Source organism: Crinia signifera, chromosome 6, assembly GCF_055691185.1.
Source record: "Crinia signifera chromosome 6, ASM5569118v1, whole genome shotgun sequence".
NCBI classification, from domain to species: domain Eukaryota; kingdom Metazoa; phylum Chordata; class Amphibia; order Anura; family Myobatrachidae; genus Crinia; species Crinia signifera.
In genome coordinates this window covers 225,796,829-225,814,610 of record NC_139222.1, presented here as the reverse complement: position 1 = coordinate 225,814,610, position 17,782 = coordinate 225,796,829, and the positions used below count along the sequence as shown (strand labels likewise).

Below are 17,782 nucleotides of genomic sequence, written 5' to 3'. Positions count from 1 at the left end.
TTGTGCTGGAGCAATATTCTGCTCTATAGGTTATTGTGAGAACACTGTGTGTACATGCCCCCTCCCCCACAGACACACAACCTTAAAAAAAAAAAATATATATATATATATATATATATATATATATATATATATATATATATATACTGAAATATGTATGTGTTCTACAAAGAGAGAGACAACACACATTTCAGATATCAGTTACAGAAGCGATGTCGATGATTTTCAATTAACTGATTTAAACTAGCAGGGGAGGAGAGGTGCCCCCTTGGGAGCAGGGGCCCTGCAGCAGATAACTCCATTGCCTCCCAGTGCCAGTTCTGCCTCTGTTGCTCCCAACCTGCATCATCCTGTGTCTGCAGGACAGGCCAGGCTGTAGATGCTGTGACATGGGGTGGCTGGCTGTGGAGATGAAGTGGTTATATTGCATGATGTGGCTGCTCAGGATATGAGCACAGGCAGAAACTATGTCATTCCCCTGCCTGTGCCAATCTGCAACCCCCATTTTTATGAGGAAGAAAGAAAGTCAGGGCAATAGCTCCTCTCACTCGGGGACTACATGAATGAAGAGGAAGCTGTGGAAAGGGTGAGTTCTCCTTGGCCCTGACCCAGGAAGAGCCGGGTGTGTTATCACTTGCTGGCAGCCGCAGCTGCAGGGAGGGATCTTACACTGACACCGCACGTTAGTCACTCTTTCCCCCAATTCACCAAAGCAGTCTACGCCAGCTACGGAACAGGCAGCACAGCAGCTGCGCGTCGTTCGCTGCGCAAAGTACGTATCAGGGGTCCCGAAAAAGACATCCCCCTTGTCTCCAAGCCGGTCTCTAGGAACATCTTATAAACAACATGGCGCCTCGGGCTGTAGGTGCAGCGTAGTTCCCTCCATCAGCCCCCCAATGCCGGACGAGGAGAGCGATGTGCGTGCGGGGCAGCATGGAGGTGCGCTGGCCACCTGCCGCCGCTGCTAGCTGAGTGACATGCGTCGCGGACAGCTGGCTCTCCCGGCAGAGCATACACGACTCTCTCCGGCACTCCTCCGCCTCCTCCTCCTGCATCCCGGGCTGGGGAGGCGCTGAGGCAGCAGCAGCATAGCCCCGGCCAGCTCTGGTGAGGATGTCCTGGCAGCCGGGCTCACTCCCAGCCAGGTGTGAGCCGCTCACCGCAGACAGTCAGTGGGAAGAGGAGCATCTGGAGAGACCGCAGCAGAGAGACTACAGGCTGCCGCCCATCCTGCGTGCAGCCGCCGGGGTAACTATCTGCCAGCACCCGGGCTCCGGGCACATCGCTCTATATAACTCTGTAGTGTACTTGTACAACTTATTAGGGTGTATAACTACAGTAGTGCATGTCTCACCCCGGACAGGGCTCCTAGGGGAACACTGGGGTCACATCCCTGCTACACTGCACAGTAGTGCTGGTCCTCCTGACTGTGGTCAGTACTATAGAGTCCAGGCTAAAATCAGTGTATTATCTTTCTACTGTATCTACAGTATATATCTGTCAGTCAGTTTTTATATCTATATAGTTCTGTCTATTTCATCTCTTTTGTCTCTATCCCAAAGTTAGATTCGCTGCTAACCTTAAAAAAATGGGTTTTACCCCTCAGCTAATTACAGCGGAAGTCTGGAAAAATGATCCATTTATATATAATCAGCTTTAGCAGAGATATTTTCTGTGTAAGTGCTGCTTTTCCTGCAGAATAGGCAAAAATAAGATAATGGCCAAAAATAATAATCACGTCTAACCAATTCCTGTCCTATAACATGGCATATTAGTTAAGTGCAGTATTCTTTAGCTAACATTAAATCCTCAGTTGCTCCAGTTCAACTAATACCGTGGTTCCCAAACTTTTTGAAAACCCTGCACCTTAGATTATCTTTTTTTTTTTTTTTCAGTTTTCGGATTGAGAAATTTGGAAAATAAATATTAAGTAAATGGTGTTTGTACCTCATGCTTAGATTCAGATATGTGGTGGGGTACAGGATTGCTTCTGGTTGTCCACATAGTTTGATTGGAAGCCACAAGCACTGGTTTTGCCTATTACATTGACCATACATAATTGAACTTGGCCCTGGACCACCAAACAGGATATATTGAGTATTAAGAAGAATTAAAATTGCAGTACAGTATAAGAAGTAGTCTTCTTATACAGTAGATGCGCCATTTAGCTGATTTACTTAAAAAACAAGTTTTAAATCCAAAACTATATACTGTAGCTTGTAAAGTAGCTCATTGCCTTGTTTGTTGTGTTTTTCTAATATAGTTGTATTGATTATTATAAACCCTACTGCTGGGTATGTTTGGAATCCTCAAATGAATACAGTTATTTGATTTCATTAGTCAGATTGAAATTATGGGGTGTGTAGGAGGTATGTGAGTTCAATCAAAAATGGTTACATCTGCATTAATTTTGGTGTCCAATGTGAATTTGTGTTGATGTACAGTATTAAGCCTTGAAATAATGGATAAATGCAAATGTGACAAAAAGTGGTAAATGTCCAGCCAATCAGTGCCTAACTGGCATTTTTGCCAACCACTGCTTATGGCATGGCAGTTGGGGGCTGATTGGCTGGACATTTATCACCCTCAAGTTGATCTCTTTTTAAGGCTGAATACATCTGCCCCACAGTGTGAAATATACTGGCTAAAACAATAAAAAGAAAACCTCTCATGGGCTTTTGTATTAATGATTGTGGAACTGTCGGGATTAACGTTCCATCTCACAGTGGATATTTTAATTTTCAATGAAAATGTTCCTGCCATATACAACGTAAAACCTGCAATGACAATCCTAGTGATAACTGCTCTCCCTGACAGATTTATCTCCAGGATTTTGGAATCTGACACTGGGCAGCAGCACAGAATTGGTTCCTGGGATTGTAAGGTTCTCCCTTCTGCTGCCATGTCTCCATAGGCCAGGCATGTCCAAACTATGGCCCTCAGGCTGTTGTGAAACTACACATCCCAGCATGCCTTGCCGTAGTTTTAGCATTCCCTAATAGCACAACTGTGGCAAGGCATGATGGGACTTTTAGTTTCACAACAGCTGGAGGGCCATAGTTTGGACATACCTGCCATAGGCTTTAAGCAGTTTACAGTATCCGAATTTGGGTCCTAATTCAGGTTGGCTCAGTAAGCTGCCTTCGCAAATCAGTGTCAACTTACTTATATTAGCAGGCGGCTGACGTCCTGTGACGTGTATCCATGGTCATGCCAAGAGTTTTCATGGGGATGCCCATAAAATGCTGGTGTTCTCATGGGCGAGCCCTGTTTTCGCCCCCATCTTCCCCTGGCCCTCCCTCCCCGCAGCGAAAGGGACGGCAAGTGTGGAAGTCGCCAAAGCTGTTGGGAATAGGGCCGGTTTCTAATTGCTACAAGTGAACAAGTGATCCTGAATTGGCCCCATGATGTAAACTAATGTGGCCAAACGTAAACAAAGTTTGTTTTTCAGAATTTATACATGGGGTCAAACCGTAATCCCTATTGATAATAATGAGGACTTTGTTCTACAGCGCTAATAAGCCTGTGATTAAGCCTGTGAAATTTAAAGTGAAATCTCCTGCATTATGCTATTAGAATATAGCAAAAAAAAACAAAAAAAACCCCCATAAAATTATGCACAAACTCCAGTTTTTACATAACTGAATGCAAAATGTTTTTGTTAAAAAGAACCCTTTATGACACAATAAAATACATTTACATATCTGTGTTGTATAGTATGTCATTTATCAAGCATACTGTAGTTTTTATATCTCCAGAATCGGGACCCTGGAGCTCCAACTAGGAGTCAGATACTGGTTGGAATGGGGCAAGGCCTCCCCCCCCCCCCCCCCCCCCCCCCAATGTGCATCACTGTGCAGGCGTGCCCAGCGCTACCCGAGATATGGGCTGTCCCCAGACTCTCCCTGCATAGATGCGCATGGTTTCTATTCCCAGCGATGACTGTGCTCCCCCCAACACTCCCCATGTGTAATACTGCAGCCCATGAGTGGGAGAGCAGGACAGTCCCAGCAATACTGGACTTACCCTCTGATATTGGGATATTTGAAACGTTTGGTTTTTAGCTTATTATATAATGCTTAAAATGATTTAATAGACTTGAAATATGCATGTGCTATATAAATACTTGGTAATAAATGATACTGAATGTTTTGACACTGCATGGGCGTAATGCTGCATGAGAGGAATCTTCTGATCCCTCTCCAGGGATATATTCTCCATATGAGTATACTGTAGGGCATGGTTCAGTTTTATGCTAATTACTTTGCAGCTTTGCAACACAGCAGTGTTTGCAGATCTGTCGCTAATCGACTCAAGTTAATCAAAAGTCTTTATGCTCCCAGTTGTTTCAGTCTGTATCAACACATTTGACACCAAACTGCCAAATAGGGCATAATGGTCTAGAGATCTTTTCCTGAATCCTGGGTAGGTGACTTGCATAGAGTCGCTGGCATCTTGAACCAAAAGGACTGCTACAGCATTGTGCAGCATCATGTAATACTTTAGCCATTATCTTAGTTGTTCATGGGTTCATCCTACAGCGAAATAATGACACATAACAAACTCCATACTATGGGGGTTATTCTGGTTCACTCCTTCTGGCAATTTCCTTCTTAAATGGACAAAGCCATGTGCACTGCAGGGGGGCAGATGTAAAATGTGCAGAGAGAATTAGATTTGGGTGAGTTATTTTGTTTCTGTGCAGGGAAAAAACTGACTGCTTTATTTTTACACTGCAATATAGATCTCACTTTGAAGTAAAACCCCACCCAAATCTAACTCTCTCTGCACAAGTAACATCTACCCCACCTGCAGTGCACATGGTTTTGTCCATTTTGAGAAGGAATTTGCCAGAAGGAGTGAACCAGAATAACCCCCTATGTCAGAACTGCATTTGGGAAAGCAAACAAGATGCTAGGTTTCAAATCATGGAATTGTCAGCACTCAGATTTAAGCTGGTTACGCACTAGATGATACAGTATATTTTCCAATTTGGAGGATTGGACCGGCATATGGGGCACATCGTCTAGTGCAGGGGTCCTCAAACTATTTTGTTCTGGGACCCCATCAGACAATAAAAAGATTGACAAGGTACTGCAGAAGGTCATCACATCACGTGTGTAGTCAGCAGACAACACATACATGGCAGCATTGTGGTGGCACAAAATGATTGGAGTTAAAATAACAGACAATGCAACAGATTTTTCAGACTCCTTGAATCACTGACTGAGATTAGAAAAGTCATCAGCCTGATGGTCCGCAACATGGAGTCGTGACCCCATGCTTAGAAGGTGGGGACTCACTTTGGGGTCAGGACCCACAGTTTGAGAACCACCGGTCTTGGTTGTACCTGCTACGTCACTGGCGACTATGCGTGATCCCACCTATCCTCAGCGACATCCTCAGTCAGTGTTAGAAAATCTGTAGTCCTTCCAAGTGAACACTCTTCGCACATATCTTGGCCACATTCCCTTTTAGTTGCCTGTTAACAAGTATGGCAAAGATGTGATATGCATGGATGGTAAAGCTTCAGGAGGAAAGATGTGCCAACAGTTCTGTAGTACAATGGGGTTAAGATATGAGGATGTGGACTAGAATAAATTATACAGAGGTAGCTGGCTGAGAGGCGCTACGAGAGTCGCCAGATTCTCTCAGATGGTGAATGCTGGTGGAGAGGTGCTGTATCTGACGGGCACGCGGGAGAGTCTCACATGGCAACAGGAAGTGTCAGGGTTGGGGTGGTGTGGGCAGCGGTGACGGCTCCAGTAGAATGGGGTGCGCAAGCCCCTTTCTGCCGGATGACAAGCAGCGCCGATTGGCGATAGAATTGCCAGGAGCAGCTCTAATGAGGAAACATTTAACTTCATGGGATGTTTATGACCAGTGCTATCTATATCGACAGAATCTGAATTGGCAAAAAGGGTCTAGAGATGCACAAATTCGCCATCTCTCCTTCTCTAAATTTAGGACATGGCTCAGTAAACATTATGGCACACACCGTTATGCCCAGTACACATTATGGCATACACCGTTATGCCATGTACACATTATGGCACACTACATTATGCCCAGTACACATTATAGCGCCCAGTACACATTATACAACCTACACCGTAATGCCCAGTACACATTATGACAGACACATTTATGACCAGTACACATTATGGCACACACCATTATGCCCAGTACATATTATGCACAATACACCTTATAGCACACAGCGTAATGCCCAGTACACATTATACAACACACACTGTGATGCCCAGTACACATTATACAACACACACTGTGATGCCCAGTACACATTATGGCACACACCGTGATGCCCAGTACACATTATAGCACACACACCGTAATGCCCAGTACATATTAAACCACATAAGTGCTGCTTACCTACAGGCTGGTTGCCACAGGGGGCTTGCGTTTGCATGCTGGTTGCCCAGGGGGGCATTTCATGCTGGTTGCCCAGGGGGGCATTTCATGCTGGTTGCCCAGGGGGGCATTTCATGCTGGTTGCCCAGGGGGGCATTTCATGCTGGTTGCCCAGGGGGGCATTTCATGCTGGTTGCCCAGGGGGCATATGATGCTCTCTGCCCTGGGGGCATATGATGCTATCTGCCCAGGGGGCATATGATGCTCTCTGCCCAGGGGGCATATGATGCTCTCTGCCCAGGGGGCACATCATGCTGGTTGTCCATTGGCCACTTCATGCTCTCTGCCCAGGGGGCACTTCATGCTCTCTGCCCAGGGGCACACTTCATGCCCGTTGTCCAGGGGCTTAAAAAGTTGACATGCCACTCAACATAGTAGGTGAGCGGGCTTTCTGAGCTGTGGGAGATGAGATGCTGCTGGCATAGCTGACACGCTGCTCTGAGTTGAGCAGCGTGTCAGCTCTTCCAGCCACATCCAGTACCCCCGCCACGCTGTCAGCCTGCTCACCTCTCCTGTTGAGAGCGGCTGTCAGCTGTTACAGGCGCATCCAGTCCTGTCCCATCCCCGCTCTAGCAGCCGACTGTACTTACACGGCATGGCGGGGGGGGGGGGGGGGGGGGCGGCTGAGATGCACGCCGCACACTCACAGTGAAACCTGATTTGCAAAACCAGACCAGTGCTAGAAACACCACAGCAGACAGCGATACCCCAGGCAGGGAAGAGGAACTGCGTGGGTTTTCAAAGATGGTGGGTGCTAGAATGAACACTATATTACTAGAGGTGGATTTACACCTCATGGGGCCCTAGGCAAGGACCCTCCTCAAACAATCCATAGCACTATATTTTTGCTGCTGATTGCAAGTCGGAATACGGCTCTAGGTCTTCTGGAAGTAAGCTTAATACCCAAGTCACCTTTAAAGTAAACGGACTGCCCACATACAGTGGTTGAGACCTTTTTGTATGTCCAAACATTTTTTATCCTATCAAAGGGACTTTGGGAGTGTGAGATGTCATACAGCAGTAATGCTTCTCTGGGAACATTTTGGATGTCCAGGGCATCTTAATGCGGCCTAGGGATGCCAATCCCGGGGCATTTTTTCAATCCCGGGAATCGGTATTGAAAAATGCTCAATCCCGGGATTACCGGGATCCCGGGATTGGCATCTCTAATCAGTTTAGGCAAAAAAAATGCTACAAAGAAGCCCAGTCCCCCCCGCTACAGCCGCCCCGCACATTCATTTACTCACACCGGCGGCCGGGAGCAGGTCAGACAGGGCAGGAGCAGGAGGCGTCAGCGGCGGTAGCAGCAGCAGCAGAGCCGCCCGGAGGGCGGGCGTCCGACGCTGCCAGGTCCGGTCCAGGTCAGAGATGATTCTGGAGCAGGTATGGGCAATCCGACCTGCGCAGCGTGATGGTCAGAGGTCACGCTGCGCAGGTCGGACTGCCCATACCCGCTCCAGACTGCAGTCTGGGGATCAGGAACTCCTGGGTAGCGTCTGAGCACTCGCTCAGACGCTGCCCGGCATTAGATATGCGCATGCGCATATAATCCCGAAATCCCGGGATTGGAAGATCCAATCCCGGGATTGAAACTTGGTGACTTAGCAATGAGTTTGCAACTGGAAAATTGGACATATCAAGGTACTGAAGGCAGTGGTGCGGTGAAGGACATGAGAAGAAGGATTCAGCAAGTTTTAAACCCCAGTGTGTGTCCGATGTGTTTGGATAGTTATTGTGATAGATCACCTGTCCCTACAGTTCTAATGTGTTTTGTTTAACTGTGAAGGGATAGAGTGCTAACTTTTTAGTACCGTGTGGATTTCTAAAGGGGCCTACACACGGGGAGATGTTGTTTAGTGATCTGAGCAATGTAGATTGCTCAGTACACAGTGATGTATCAGCGCTGTGTGCTGAGCGACCTGTCCGGGCCAGTGTTCTCCAGTGAGAACTCTGGCCGCCCTGACCGACGATTAACTACATTCGTCCAGCATGCTGGACAAATCGCCAGGCAATAGCAACACTCAAAGATCGCTTAGAAAATTACCTGAAATTGCCCCATGTGTAGGCCCCAGTCTCTTATCAATGGCTGACATACTGTAGATAAGATGATGTCAAAAAGTCAAGCTTGTTTTATTTCTGCAATCTGTGTAGTAGGAAAGTCGGCTGTTTGTTGCTATGGGACACCGTGATGGAATGCTGCTGCAGTCAGTACATGATTTATGGTGTTAGCTCATCACCCTAACATAAAAATGTGAGACTGCAGAGCTGGATATAGGAACTAGCAAATACTGATATTATCTAACTAACAGTGACCGTGTCTACATCGACCCCCAGTGTCTACATCGACCCCCAAAGGTCTACATGCACAAAGTTGATGTGGGGTAAAAGGTCAACACAACTACACTACATATGGAAATGCCGACATGAGGTTTTCAATGTCGACACCTGAGCACATGGGCGGGTCACGGGATGCCCAGTTAGTGTTTTTTTTTTTTAACCTTATTATATATGTGTTATAGTATGCGGTCACTGTCAACCTATGATATGTCGCCCTTTTCCAGCTGTCAACCATTAGGGATCGACCTAGGGACTGTCAACTTATACATTTTCTACATCTTATACCGTAACCATGTGTTATCTGATGATTTCATCCTGTAATTCCTAACTGCTTAGCGTTCCATCAGTTTTAACATATTCAAGCAAGTGCTTTTGTGCTGTTCTCAATGTGCTTCATTAAACCACAGGCAGAACAGAACATGGTAGTCTTCCCTACAATACACTTTACAGCAAAAATATATATGTAAACTCTGGTAAATAAAAGACCTGCTCAGTTATTGTTCGAACAGCCTGGAAACTGAAGTCTTGAGGAAAAAATTGATTTCTCCCAATAGGGATCAGAATTTAATGAGACTAATGCATTTTATTTCGTTTTTGCTTCTTGCCAGCCTGAGCGTTGGCAGTATGTTAATAAAACTTATTTTGCCAAGAGGAGGCAGTGCAACTGTATATAGACAAGTAACCTTACTGGCTGGCCAAGAGCTTGTGGTAGAAGGAGCACCCTTTAGTAAGGGAAAGGGATTTGTCTTAAAAATGTAATGTTTTGTAATTATAACCAGATCAATTTATTTGAATAAAGTTTTATTGAAGGGGTGGGAGTGGGGCAGTAGTGTGATGAAAAGTGTCCAACGTTGAAGCTGTAGAAGGTAAATTGCTTATAAAGAAATAATGCCAGACTTTGAGGCCTGTGTCCCTATGGTAACCATTCTCTTCAGATTACTCAAATTCCCTCCTTGTGTGACCAGTATGGCTGTTACCCACCTCAAGAAGTATCGTCCTTCTGCCACTGAATGTCCCAACAGCTGTAATGGTATAAGGCCACTAGGTCGAGACATGAAAAAAGTCAACATGGCTTTAGGTTGACCGGGTCATTAGGTCAACACAAGCATTAGGTCGAAATTGGGAAGGTCAACATGTGTTTTTCACTTTTTTTTCCCCTTCAATCGACTTGTGCCGACAGGTGGTATGTCATGCCCTACCATCCACTAGGGCGTGGTGGGAGAATATAATAGTGTGCCGAGTGTATTAATGCACCGAGCCTGAAGCATGGTGAGCGTAGTGGAATGCAGTACACTTTTTTTTTTCCGGTGTCCATGTCGAGTGTATCGACATTCGGGACAAAAAAAGGGTAACAAACCTTTTGACTGTTGACTTTCCCAATGTTGACCTAATTCTTGTGTTGAGCTAAAGCCATGTTGACCTTTTTCGCATGTCGTCCTATTGCCTGTTGACCTAATGATCCATACCCCTACTAACACCCCTTTCACACCGCACCTCGGACCTGCGTTTTTCCAGAGTTGGATACAAATGGACCTGGGTCTAAGTGCAAAGAGAAAGCACCGCAGTATAACCCTGGTCAACCAACCTGAAAATTCAACCCAGGTTATAAGAGGTGTTAAACCCGGGTCGCTCTCTGTATAACTGAAGACCTGGTTTTAGCGTGAAAGCGTCGGACGCTAGATCGCAATCCCGTGCCCGATCCGTCTTGCGATGTGAAAGGGGTATTAGTATCTACATAAGGTATTTTCATATTGGTGACCACATGCCTGATTGCCTCTGCTTGCTCTCCGGCATCTCTCCCATTTATGTAGGCAGTCTTGAATAAAGTTTGGGATGAGTCTATGATGAACATCTTTCATAGCTTCTTAAAATCCTACCCTAAAGTCTGGTAACCCCGGGCCTGACATTTCAGTGGTCGTCCTACCATTTTTCTATGTTTTCCATGTGGCTAGTTACCTTCCCCCTTTTTTATGACCCATGTGCTTTGGTTATTCTGGCACTACTAGTTCTTGCTCATGCTATTCTACCAACAAATACGGGGTGGTTCAAATGTTTTATTGCACCCGTCTACCACCACTTGAGATGCAAATGTTTGTTTGCTGACGGGAGCCTATTGTTTATTTGGCAATTGTTGTGCCCAAAAGCACCAGCCTTAGCAGAGCAAAGTGTGTAGACTGGTCTAAAGTATATAAATGAGGGGGCGAGCAGAAATGGTGGCATCAGATTGTACCGTAATTAAAAAACTATTGAATTCCCAAGGAAAAGTAAAAAAAAAAAAATATATATACAGTAACATAAAACCCACTGAGACAAACCCTTGTCTTCATCATTATACTTATTTATAGCAGGCGTTTCCCATGGTATGGTTTCCTTTGTTTAGAAACCATTGATCTCAGAATATATAAAAAAAAAAAAAAAAACTTTTGATGTTGTTTTGGCTTTGCTTGATGATATCAACACATGTTCCCAAGATCATGTGAATAATATTTTGATTATTTTATTATGTAAAGTTAGTAACGTTTTAAGAATATTATTGATCTCTATGTAAATATAATGCTGTTATTTTGATAGAGTGCAGGGTTTAATAATATCCAAAGAAAACTAGGATTTTGTGCATCATTGTAATAGATCTGCACTATTTTTCTATTTGATTTTGCTTCTAGAAGCAAAATCTAATAGAAAATCTAATGGTTTTTCTACATTTGATGCAGATTCAATCCCAGTGCCCGCTCCCGTCTAGTGTAAATCGAATAGAAAAATAATCTTGGCAGGAAAGACTGACTATATAGTCAAATCTAATGCATTTTGTGTACTGTACTATTCATTTTGATCCAAATTCGATTCGATCCCAATCAAATCGTAAGCAAAATCGCACCAAACACCAAAGTTTGGCGAATCAGGCAATTTGAACCGGGCTGCCATTGCTGGAGCTTAGACTCTGGATCAGTGGTAAGTCACTAATAATAATAATAATAATAATAATAATAATAATAATATAATAATTATTATTATTTACAGTTTCTTATATAGTGCAGCATATTCCGTTGTGCTTTACAATTGGAAACAACAGTTGAATTCCTCCCTAAGTCTCCTCTTTACCCCTTAGCAATGCTATTTTGTTTTCAAAGCAAATTTTTCAGTAATTACAATACTTTTTATTTTTAATTACAGGCGATGGAAAGGGGAGCGAAGGGACAGTTCTCCACGCTTAGCAGTTTCATTTCAACTATTAACCAAAAGAAAGAAGCTGCTGGGAACAGATGCTCACCTACACAGCTGGTTATACCCAACTCCAAAAGTGGTAAGTATTGTGTGCACAGCTGTACCAGCGAATACTGCAACCAGAGCCAGCTGAATGTTAATATATTCACAACTGCATTTCCACATGCAGCTAATATATGAAAATATGGTAATTCTGCCGCCACGTGGAAGTGAATTGAGATGCCACCGACAGCCTGACAAATATCAGAAACTGTGTACGTGTGTGCAGCATTGTACACATTTGCTTCAATGATCGACCATTTCAGTAGCCCTACGGTTGCGCAAATGGCAGTACTGTATGTATTGAGACATAATGCCATGTTTTCTGTGTACATATATATATGTATGTGTGTGTATATATATATGTATATATATATATATATATATATATATATACACGCAATCCCAGGTTAATATTCTGCCCAGATTGCGTTGTATATGCGATCCTTAATAAATGCATTTAGTATTTTAATTACTGAGAATGTGCTATATGCTTTTGCTAAAACTGCTTCACCCAGGTTCTTTCTGCATCGTTACCTTACGTACTGCAGATAGACATTTGTTTAGATGGGACTGTGGAAGGGGATGTCCCAGTGGTGGGGCCAGAAAGACCACAAGAGGCACTCTCGTGGCTGACTGCCATGTGTAAATATAGGCCCTCTCTCCTGCAGAAATGTCTTTATCCAAACGTAAACATGTTCAGATGTTAATGTTCCCTTAAAGAAATGAATCAGAATCTATTTCTAGAGACTGCTGAATCAGATCAGTAGAAGCCAAAAAAGTAAACTAAATAGCAATTGGTTTTGAAAGGCCACAAATCTAATTATGTATTTTTGATGCAAAAAAAAAAAAAAAATTGGACAGTGTTTATGCAGATGGCAGTAATTTCTATTTAATGTTATGCTGTGCAATCTATTTCACTCAGCGCTCCAGTTATATAACCCCTGAATTTGCAACTCTTGTGCATCCATGGAAAATCGTTAGAACAGATTTACTGCAGCTTAACTACATATACGTTTGGCTTTGCCACATGCACGATTGCAAACATCTCTGCTTCTCCACAATAGCCTCATTACAGACTAACAGGGTTAAAACTAAAATAAAGCTCTGTTTACTCCAGCATCTATTTTTCTTTTGGTTTGTCTTGTTTAATCCAGATCCCTGTGATGTCTTTCCAATTTCTAGCTGTGAAAACAGAGGGGAAAGATTTCTCTAAAACCTATTGCTCGGGAGTGTGTGGGCTTGTATAGTTTGTTCCATACTCGGCGGCTGATTGCTTCCCATCTGTAATACTTCTCTCATTCACAAATTCAGAGCACGCAAATCAGACTGCATACAGCACACCATCATGATCTCCCACTCAGGCGCTCCGTGCTATAGACATGGGGGGGCCATCTGTACTGACAATAGCAGCAGGGGTTTAAATGAAAACAAGTGTGTGGTTATTACATTTAAAAGGCAACTGGCAGTGTAATAATATACACAATTATTAACTAGGAAAGAATATCTACAGCCTGAGAGCAATACATTGCAGCATACTGTACCTTGCCTAATTTTGTGAGGTTTATGGGAAAAGTATTGATGGGCGTCATTCTAGATTTTGCATCAGCACAGTCCCGTCCCACACTGATCAGCATGCAATATCGGGACGCACACAATCCTCTTTAGTACAAGAAGGGGATGGGATCCACAAGTGTGGCCTACTACCAGCTCTCCTGGTGCAGTGGCTATCTTTACTGCCTCACAGCACTGTGGTCTTAGGCCTGAAAATTATGTGGTCTTAGACCTGTGGAAGTTATTTACACTTACCATGCTTGTGTGGCTTTTCTCCCACGCTTCAAAAATGTACATTACTACATGTTGAGTATCCCTTATCCAAAATGCTCAGGACCAGAAGTATTTTGGATAATGGATTATTCCATTCCCACAGGGAGAAAATAGAAACTCCGCAAAGTTAGGGCCATGATGGGTGTCGAACCCGTGACCTCAGCGCTGGGAGACATGAATGCTAACCATTACATAGTCCAGGATGCCCATAAATATATTTTCTTTGTGCATGAAACAAGGTTTTAAAACCTAAAAACAAAGTTTGAGTACTATCTCAGGGACTGAATTTGAATTCCACGCAATAATTTTTCTTTCACATATTTAGTGCCACCTACATTTCATGTCCCCAGGAGTGATGTGAATGCCAAAATATCCTGTGTAAATGCGTGGTGGAATACCTGTGCGCTGTATAAATATCTGTTGATAATACTTTCCATAGAGAGTCTCCTCAAATTGTCTTTAGTGCTGTGCTGGCCTCCCAATAAATCAGGTAATTCCCTGCAGGAGTAATAGGTAGGAAGGGATGCAGTGTGATTCTGTACAGTGCCAAACGGCAGCGTCTACCTATGTGAAAACCAGATGGCCAGTGTATTAGGATGCCCCCCATGATGTACCATGTCCCCCCCCCCCAAAAAAAACTTCATGTCATTAAATTACATTTTCACCCCCTCCTCTTCTTTTCATACTTGTCTGTCATATCTCTCAGAGGGGAGTATGAAAAGCACTAGGATTTACAGCCGTTTATAACTGGACATGTAAACCACAGATGTGTTCACAATACAACTATCAAAATAGCCCTGTTTAGCGAATGACAGATTTTGCCACGTAGCCACACCAAAACACTAATCCTAAGTACATAGTTCACTTACTTTTAAAAACACCTTTCTGGAGGCAGGCCCAAATGGGTGCATCATTAAGCCACGCCCTGATGATGGTAAATTCTGCGAATCGTTGGGTCCTTGAGGATTGGGCGGGGCTAAAATTTCTGTCAATTTGTATTATTTTATCACTGCCCTCTCTGTAAGGACCTGTGATTTCCCACTCTATCTGCGAGAGGGGCACCCACTCTTCCAGGGTTGTGGTAAGACCTCCCCAAAAAAACCATGAGTCTACCACAACTTCCTGGAGAGTAGTTAAATATGGTTTCAAAGCCGCCCCCACATAATCAGTCTGCCTTTATCAGTTCTGTCCTTTCTTCAATAGATGTCTGAAAAGAGGCGTGATTACGTTTAGTAGCCATCTCTGCTTCCTGAAGCTATCCACCAATCAGAGTGCTGACAGCCATGCACTGTATGAAAGCATGGGAGAGAAGGGGCAGGACATGGAGCCTCAGTGCATTGCTTTGCCCAAGGCTTAGAATGCTGTTAAGATGGCCCTGTATCTGTCCATAAAATGGAAAACAACCAAATGTAAATGACTTAACATAGCTGTATAATAAGGGTGTACAAACTGTATATTTAGTCATGAATTAACCTATGCAAATACTTTTTATACTATGCAAAATAGATGCACATTCAAATAACATAATTACTGCACAGATACAATACAGTTAGACAGTGCTCTTACCATCAGGGAGACTGGCATTTAAATGCTAATCTTATAGAGAAAGGGGCTTCACAAATAAAATGTACAGTTTTAGCTTTTTTTACATTTTGCTTAGTTTTTTTGCAGTCTACAATTTGATAGTTTGATCTGCTCTTCCTTTTATTAATATAGAAAAGTAGGGTAGAACGGTATTAAACTAGCTGCCTTGTAATTCTGGAAAATGAAAAACAAAATTATTGTAACAACTTTCTACGAAAATGCCCCTTAATAAGGATCTGTGCTGATCAGCTTCCCATGACTCTTATGGCACTTCTGCTAAAGACCAGGATGGTCATATGGTTTGGGGAAACACTTAAGGCCTCATACACGAGGGCGATTCACACAGAATTTGGGTTCTTTTTATGTGATTGCGGCCATCAATCACATGAAAAGCGCCCAAATTGCATGTGATTGACAGCAGGTCTTTCAGAACAGAACAAGGCAAGGCCAGGTTTTAAAATAAACAAATAAAGTCAAATTAATTCAAACCTGCTTTAAAACAGTATAAATTTGTTCCTGTTATGATGTATTTGACACTACAAAGGATTTTATGTCCTGAGCAAAATTTGTGATTTAAACATTCCATTTCAGATACTTCAAAATTAAATTGAAACTCATTGTTTAGTAATATTAGGATTTCAGAATTATGCATTTTTTTTAAATTTAATTTATGCATGTAAATGATAGGTATAAATCCATACTGTAATACAGTTTATACATTTTAAATCAATTTGAAAATGACTTGAATAACTAGAAAGTGAATTGCTGTTACATAAATTCTATACAACAACCTTTTTCTTTGTCTTGCTTTGCAGTAAGAGACCTTCCGCCAATTTGCCTTGATGTCCGACAAAAGCAGCGAATCTCGATTGACACACTGCCTCCAGAGATGAAAGCCCCCATCTTGCCTGAACCACAAATCCCAGCACGAATCAGGCCCCTCAAGGATTTCCAGTGAGTTCTTCGTTTTTACAAAATCATGTATTCTATAACTTTTCTCCTACGTGTGTATCTTACATGTTGTAACTTACCAGGAAAAACGTAAAGATCTTCCTGTAATATGTTTAGTTTCAAGCAGAGAACGGAAACACTGGTCATGATAACAACTTTCAAATATACAAAGGGTTTAAACAAAGGACAGAAGGGAAACATTCTTCAAAAGAAGAGGAGTATTCGAACATGAGGACATGCACTGAAATTGGAGGATGTTGGGTTCAAAGGAAATTTTGAGAAAAAAAAATCACTTCACAGTAAGAGTAGTGGATAAGTGGAATAGCCTCTTGTCAAAGGTGGCAAAGGTTAAGACAGTAGAGCAATTTAAACATGGTTTCATAGACCTAAGAAACATGGTTGAAAAGGGTCAAGAGGTTCTAAGCTGCCATCAAATTCAATGTTTTTATGTATTTGCTGCACATTTGGAATACTTGAATGGATTTATTTATGAACAGGCGACAGTAGAAACACTGACATTAATCAGAAAGCCCTCACCATGGCAAAATAAATAAACTGAGATAATACTAGCTGGCAGCTTTAAGATTCCACTTAAATCTTTGCTGGACATCATGGATCCTTTTGGCAGGCATGGACTAGCTTTCTGTACACAGATGTCCAGCAGACAAATTTAAGATATAATCCGGTGAATAAAGTAAAAAAGCTCAAAATATGAAATGATAGGTTCATATAGGCTTTGACAATAGGACATCCATAAACTAAGCTAAAACATTACTCTTCAGCTAAGTAGCCTTCCACATACTAATCACCAGTGTTGCTTCATTAAGCATTCAATGCAAATTTGTTAAATATTAAACATCAACATGCTTCAAACATGTTGACATTAGTTGTATAAAAGCGATGACCGCCAATATGATTTATATTCAGGCTGGTCCCAGAATTATTTTAGACTTATCGGCTGTTTAATGCATAATATCACCGGATAGGGAGAATGTTCAAGATAAGGAATGCTAGTTAGACAGTCTTCTGGCACACTAGGCCAAATGTATTAAGCCTTAACAAGTGATAAAGAGAGATAAAGGACCAGCCAATCAGCCACTAACTGTCATGTCACAGAATGTGTTGAGAAATAACAGTTATGTGCTGATTAGCTGGTACATTGGGGTCGATCCTATTAGGTCCGAAGGGTGCGAGGTGCCATTTGGTGCCGTTTTCAGGTGTTTGGACGCTGAAGACAGCACTCGAATTAAGCCGATCCCGCACCCTTCGCTGGGGCGAATTTGCTTAAAATTACTCGCCCCCCTATGGAGGTGCGTGTGCTTTTAAGCGAATTCAGCCCGCCGTAAAGTGCGTCTGGTGCCGTGATGATTCGCACTCATGAATCATCCGC

At 43.0% G+C, this 17,782-nt stretch overlaps 1 protein-coding gene across 2 annotated transcripts in view; it reads left to right on the top strand.

Moving 5' to 3' along the window:
• The first annotated feature begins 368 nt into the window (after nt 1–368).
• The window catches only part of HECTD2 (HECT domain E3 ubiquitin protein ligase 2), a 94,332-nt gene continuing 76,918 nt past the window's right edge, over nt 369–17,782 (top strand). The window contains exons 1-3 of one of the 2 annotated variants that reach the window (XM_083149021.1): nt 369–586; nt 11,941–12,070; nt 16,257–16,395. In XM_083149021.1, coding sequence (XP_083005147.1) covers nt 560–586; nt 11,941–12,070; nt 16,257–16,395 — 296 coding nt within the window. In that variant the 5' untranslated portion in view covers nt 369–559. Of the gene's footprint in view, nt 587–715; nt 1,249–11,940; nt 12,071–16,256; nt 16,396–17,782 lie in introns of those variants that run through there. The other variant, XM_083149020.1, reaches the window with a different exon arrangement.